This window comes from Moschus berezovskii, chromosome 21 (genome assembly GCF_049115385.1).
Source record: "Moschus berezovskii isolate FMDL1 chromosome 21, NW_MosBer_1.0, whole genome shotgun sequence".
NCBI lineage: Eukaryota > Metazoa > Chordata > Mammalia > Artiodactyla > Moschidae > Moschus > Moschus berezovskii.
In genome coordinates, this window is record NC_142480.1 from 24,401,408 (window position 1) to 24,407,777 (window position 6,370).

Consider the following 6,370-nt stretch of genomic DNA (forward strand, 5'->3'; position numbering starts at 1 on the left):
GGAAGTACCCGGGGAGGGGGCCCGGTCAGGAGGACTTTCCAGCCACTCAGCGTTCATCAAAAAGTTCCCTGTACATGACCCCACTGGCTCATCACAGGGAGTTTCTCTGATGAACCCGGGCGCGGGGTTTAGGCTTCTTTTTCCCCCTAGCAGAGGACGAGGCCAGTTCTCTTTTCTGGTCTGACTGGCTTGGAAATTCCCCGAGCCTGACCCCGCCCCGGAGAAATCCCCTGCCAGCGTTTATAGGGCGCCGCGGCGGCGCTGCAGAGCCCACAACAGTTCCAGCCCGTCGTCCCGCCCGCCCGCGACTCCGAGAGCAGCCAGCGCGCAGCGCAGCCCGCGGCCCGTGCACCAGGGGAGCAGCGCCCGAGCCTTCACCGCGCCATGTTCCAGCCTGCCGAGCCCGGCCAAGATTGGGCCATGGAGGGCCCCCGGGACGCGCTCAAGAAGGAGCGCCTGCTGGACGACCGCCACGACAGCGGCCTGGACTCCATGAAGGACGAGGAGTATGAGCAGATGGTGAAGGAGCTGCGAGAGATCCGCCTCGAGCCGCAGGAGGCGCCGCGCGGCGCCGAGCCCTGGAAGCAGCAGCTCACCGAGGACGGAGACTCGTAAGTGGCGCGGGCCCGGGTGGCAGGGCCGGGTGGAGGCGCCGGGCCTGCAGCCCCAGGCGCGGGGCCCGCGCGGCGGGGCTCGTGCAGCGACCCCGAGGCTGTGCAAAGGTGCACGGCTGCCGGCGGGGGCCGAGGCGGGGGCCGGCGCTGCTTGCCCGGGCCGTGGTCCCGCGGCTCTGCGATGCAGCCGCCCGCACCCCCCGCGCGGGTCCCCAGGCCGGAGGCGGGGCGGCGGCGGGGACGCGGGGTCCCCGCTTGCATAAGGCGGGGCGGGAGTTTCTGCCCCGCTGGCGGGCGCCGCGCGGCCGGGAGGGGAAGTACAGGGCGTTCCGGCCCGGCGAGAGGGCGGGGCGGTCTGGCCGGCGCCCGCCGCCGAGCGCGGGGGGGCCCGGAAAGTCCCTGGGCGCCTGCCAGGAACACTCAGCTCATAATAACCTCGCGGAAAACACCGCGGCCTCGGCCTCCAGAAACCCCGGCCTTGCGCAATCCCCCGCGGGCCGCGCCTCCCCGGGCCCCACGCAGTGCACTCAGCAGCCCCGGGGGTTTTCCCTCTCTTCCCCTTAGGTTCCTGCACTTGGCCATCATCCATGAAGAGAAGGCGCTGACCATGGAAGTGGTCCGCCAGGTGAAGGGAGACCTGGCCTTCCTCAACTTCCAGAACAACCTGCAACAGGTATGCAGCTCTCCCGCCGCGTACCTCTCTCTGCCGCTCTGACCCCGAGATAAAACCGGGTCTTGCACGTGATTTCTAGATTAACAAAGATGGGGTCATTATCTGCCCTGATCTTTGACACCTGCGTCAGCCAGTATTCTAGAACAGAAAATTCCATTGATTTGGGGAGGCCTTTATGAAGCCCATCTGGGTCCTCTGGTATTTTGCCTTGCCCCTGGTATGCGCCTGGGAAAAGCAGCACCCACAACCAGGATATCTCTGGGGTTCAAGGGAACACAGACGGTGGGTTGGATCCATGGCTCATCCTTTCTGTCCCTTTCCTGTTTGTAGACGCCACTCCACTTGGCTGTGATCACTAACCAGCCAGAAATCGCTGAGGCACTTCTGGAAGCTGGCTGTGATCCTGAGCTCCGAGACTTTCGAGGAAATACGCCCCTACACCTTGCCTGTGAGCAGGGCTGCCTGGCCAGTGTGGGAGTCCTGACTCAGCCCCGGGGGACCCAGCACCTCCACTCCATCCTGCAGGCCACCAACTACAATGGTACGTCTGGCTGCTCAGCCCATCAGAGGGCAGGTGAGGTGGAGAGGGGGAGGCAGGCTGACTTAAGGAGTCCAGGCAAGGTCTGAGCTCTCAACGTGTGAAAGATGGAGAAAACATGTATAAAGGCCTAGTTGATGCCTTTCTAAAGTCCATTCAGAACCCAGATTCTGGGCTCTTCAAATTAAGAAGAATGTGTCCCTTAAAAGAATAGAGACATATGTATACCTATGGCTGATCCATATTGATGTATGGCAGAAACCAATACAATATTGTCATTATCCTTCAATTGAAAATAATAAATTAAGAAAAAGAATAGGTGAAGCTTCTGCTTGAGAAATGAGTGTTGAAACAAGTGGTTATAATCCTGTCTTAATTTTGGTCCTCTAGGCCATACGTGTCTGCACTTGGCCTCTATTCATGGCTACCTGGGCATCGTGGAGCTGTTGGTGTCCTTGGGCGCTGATGTCAACGCTCAGGTGAGTGCCTCACACCTTCAGATGGAAGTACATCAGGCCAGCCTGGTCCTCAATACGAGGGCTTTTGCTGCAAGCAGAGCTTCCAAACTCAGCCATAAGCATCTTGAATTCCTTATGGTTCCAGGAGCCCTGCAATGGCCGAACTGCCCTCCATCTGGCAGTGGACCTGCAGAATCCTGACCTGGTGTCACTCCTATTGAAGTGTGGGGCTGATGTCAACAGAGTCACCTACCAGGGCTACTCCCCGTACCAGCTCACGTGGGGCCGCCCCAGCACCCGGATACAGCAGCAGCTGGGCCAGCTGACCCTAGAGAACCTTCAGACACTGCCAGAGAGCGAGGATGAGGAGAGCTATGACACCGAATCGGAGTTCACAGAGGACGAGGTGAGTCCCAATTAACTTGTTCATGGCTCTGCAAAAAGGAAGAAGAGAGGCCACTCTCCCTACCCCTTCTAAAGCTCCTAGAGTTCCTCCTTATCCTGAGGGTCTCGATGTAATGAGCATCTCAAGTTGAGTATGTGTAAGCATGTCTTTTTTTTTTTTTTTTTTGCTCTTCTTGAAGAAGAGGATCCTTAAAGGGAAAACACTCTCAGCCAAGGAAATTCATTTACATTCAGGGTATAGAGAATGGAGTCCAAGAATACTTTATTTCCAGTAGCAGCCCTCCCCATCATCCCAGCACCCTTGGCAAAGCCCTGCGAGTTTAACCTGCCTTTTTTTCTCTTTTTAGCTTCCCTATGATGACTGTGTGCTTGGAGGCCAGCGTCTGACGTTATGAACTTCAGAAAGAAGCTAAAAGAACATGGACTTGTATATTTGTACAAAAAGAGAGTTTTATTTTTCTAAAAAAAAGAAAAAGAAAAAAAAAAGGGAGGGGTGTACTTAAAACCACACTGCCTGGTCTGGAACATTTTACTCTGGATTAACCCTCAGTTTGTCATTTTCGTGAACTCTGGAAGAGGGGACAAGAAAGATCATTGGAATTCAGAGAAAACCTCTTTTAAATGTCACCTTTGGTGGGGTTTCAGGGGGAAGGTTATTCAAAATTTGATGAAAGGACTCTTATTTATTATGCTTATTGGTTGAATCACCATGGATTCTGTGGCTGGGCCAGTTGAGTGACGTGTAACCATCAGGTGTGTTGTTAAACCAGTCGGGGGGGTGGGGTTAAAAGTCACTACCTGTCAAGGTGTGTGTTCCCCTCCTGTAAATAGTGCACATAGTGTATTTTGTTGGTAATTATTTTGGTACTTTTAAGATGTATATTTATTAAACAGATTTTTACAAACAGAGTTATCCTGATCATTTTCTTGGGGCTGCTGTGGGTCTTCTACACTGAGAGTCATTCAGTCCCCAGGCGGAGGCGGAGGTGGAGAGCATGTGGGAGAGCTCACCGCAGCCGCGGAGCCCTCTCACAGAGCAGCTTCTCACACTGGCGACACCAGCCTCCCAGCTGGGCTTTGCAGGCAGCCCTGGCCCAGCGCGTGGGAGGAAGGCTGTTGTAAGTTGATAGGAAACACCAGTCTCAGGCTTGGGGCAGGCAGGCTGTTTGGCCTACAGCTGGAAGGCTCTTCATTGTCTCCTGCTTTCATCTTTGTTTAAGCTATTCCAGGACCTCACTTCTGCTTTAGGAAATTATTTTGGCCAAGAGTAGTATGCAGAATTTACATTTTCTAAAGCTAGGAAAGATCTGTATGAGAAGTTCCTGAGGATGGGGGCTTAGGAATAGGACAGTGCTAATGTGTGTTAGCAGGTGCCCACCCCTGTAAGCAAGGGCCTTTGTTTCCTTGCTTACAAACTGGACCATCTGAAGATTGCACAAGACTATCCACACAAACATCATAGCAGAATGCCAGGCACCTAGTGCAGAAGAAAAAATGCAAGCCGTTGCACAACATCCTGTATTTCACATGAGAAGGAACAAGTCCACAGAAAATGTCCTGTTTGGGGTCATCTTTCAGGACAGACAGGTGGTTAACTTAGTTAATGCACTCTTGTCTTAAGTGGTTAACAGCTTTTAAGCACCATCTACCTGCAAATCAGCCTATTGTACTATTAGCAGCTGCAGGATAAAACTGAAAGTCTGGGTCTTTTCAACAGTTCAGTCTGATTTTCCTGATTGATTCTACAGATGATTTCACAAGAAATCAGTAACTTGTGAAGTTTAGGTTTAGATGTTATTAAAGTTTTTATCCCTAAAATGCATCTCCTGCCTAGACAGAGGAGTAAAGGAAAATTTATAGCATTGCATAAAATGTGGAATGGTGTATCAATAAATACAACTCATGTACTTTGGCTTATGCCTAAGAGGACATTATTCTTCTGTTATGTTATCGTTTTCTTGACCCATAAATGATGTCACAGTCAAGTGAATATGATAACTATCTTCTTCTTAGACCAAAAAGGGGCCAGCACCTCCTGGATCTCTCATATGTAAATGGTATTTCTGTAGACTGGACCATGTGGTCAAAGCCGGCTCTATCCCCCTCCTGCACCCTCAGTCGTCTGGAGCTGAGCACTGTGGTGGCCCTTCTACCTCATCTTCTCTCAGGTGCCGCAGGGCCCTTGCTGAAACTCCTTATCCCTCTCAGAGCACCTGAACACAGGTGTTACATGATCTAACACATGAATGTCAGGTTCGGCCCTCCGCTGACACACACAAGCAGTCAGAGGGGTGAGGGGAGGGACATCCACCTCCAATCTCAAAGAACAAAGGTTGGAAATTGGCTCCCAATTTTGGAATGATTCCCTTAGGGGGTCTCAGTCAGACGTGCCTCTTTGCCCCACCGTGGTTGAGTGTACAAGTCACTCCAGTTCTACGCTAGAGGGTTGGAGAGATGGGACATACAGACGTGGCCCACCATTCTTTGGCCTCCTTGGGGACGGGTTTATGTGTAGAGGCATGACCTTCCAGGCTCACAGCACAGAGGGGCCTCTTCTGACCCATTTGAGCCCAGCCTTCCACTTTCTTGGCTTCATTCAATCTTTCTGCTCTTCTGGACCCTAATCTCCAGAGTGGATGCCATTGTCTGCATAAACCTGGAAGTAGTTGGCCTCACTTTCTTTCCTCTCTGGATCATCTTCCTGTTTCTCCATCTCCTTTCTTTTTTTTTTAAACCTACCCTAACTTCATACCACTGGTTGGTGGCTGGAGCCTGGAGTTCCCTAAATAAAGATTTTAGAACTGAAACATTCTAATCCATGGAAAATCTTCCTTAGACTTTCTCCCTTGCAAATTTCTAAGCACATGAGAACCCAAGTTTTCAAAGAAGACAATTCAACAGACTGGCAGCCTTCTATGTACTCTGATTTTTTCCAAGAAGCCAAAGGTCCTGTCAAGACAGGTAGAAGTATAGGAGCCTTGGGGAGAAGGGAAGTGGTATGAGAGAGGAATAAAAATCATGTCAGCAACTTCCTTGAATTTAGTTCCTTGATTCCTTTTGCCTGCGTCATCCTCAGGATAAGTCATTTCCAGAAGGAAAGGTTTTTCTTTAAAGATGGGACAAACTCCAGTCTGAGCAGTTTGAAGACTTTCCTTCACGTGGGGCCTACAGATGTCAAGGCCGGGTGCCGGGGGGCATTTGCATTGAAACTTCATTTGCTACTGGAAGTGATTAAGTGCTTACAGTTAGAACTGAGTCAGTGAGATGCACTTGCTTCGCCCCCTCTCCTCCCGATTTTCATCAACTCGCCCTAGGTAAAGTTGAAGTTTCACTTGGCAAGAAAGGTCAGAGTGGAACTGCAGTCAGAAATGTACCCAAGAAGCATTCCCCAACCTCTGGGACCTGGACAAGAATATACCAGTTCATTCCCCATTTTAAGGGAGCATCACAGAACCCGAAACTGGATGGCCCATGTGTGTTTCCCTCCTAGAGGGAACGCACGACGAAGCGTTGTTCTTCTCCAGGCCCTGTGCTAGGCGCGAGAGACACAAAAAGGAACCAGTCATGGCCTCTGCCTCAAAGAGCTCCTTGTTCAGGTGGAGAGAAAGATAGTACATAGAAGAGAAGATGACAGGATGAGGCACAGAATGTGGTGTGAACTCAGATCAGAGGCCCCCAGGGC

At 51.7% G+C, this 6,370-nt stretch overlaps 1 protein-coding gene across 1 annotated transcript; it reads left to right on the forward strand.

Moving 5' to 3' along the window:
- Window positions 1-254: 254 nt before the first annotated feature.
- On the forward strand, window positions 255-3,597 carry NFKBIA (NFKB inhibitor alpha). The gene is made up of 6 exons (XM_055418249.2): window positions 255-611; window positions 1,179-1,287; window positions 1,618-1,828; window positions 2,216-2,304; window positions 2,429-2,689; window positions 3,036-3,597. The coding sequence occupies exons 1-6, from the start codon at window positions 385-387 to the stop codon at window positions 3,081-3,083; spliced, it is 945 nt and encodes a 314-aa protein (XP_055274224.1). The 5' UTR covers window positions 255-384; the 3' UTR covers window positions 3,084-3,597.
- The last annotated feature ends 2,773 nt before the right edge of the window (window positions 3,598-6,370 follow it).

What these genes read in the sequence shown, in the direction of transcription:
- NFKBIA (XM_055418249.2), top strand. Translation starts at nt 385, where the DNA reads ATGTTCCAGCCTGCCGAGCCCGGCCAAGATTGGGCCATGGAGGGCCCC. An exon ending in CTCACCGAGGACGGAGACTC is followed by an intron (nt 612 to 1,178) that starts GTAAGTGGCGCG and finishes TCTTCCCCTTAG; the next exon opens with GTTCCTGCACTTGGCCATCA. An exon ending in GCAGGCCACCAACTACAATG is followed by an intron (nt 1,829 to 2,215) that starts GTACGTCTGGCT and finishes TTGGTCCTCTAG; the next exon opens with GCCATACGTGTCTGCACTTG.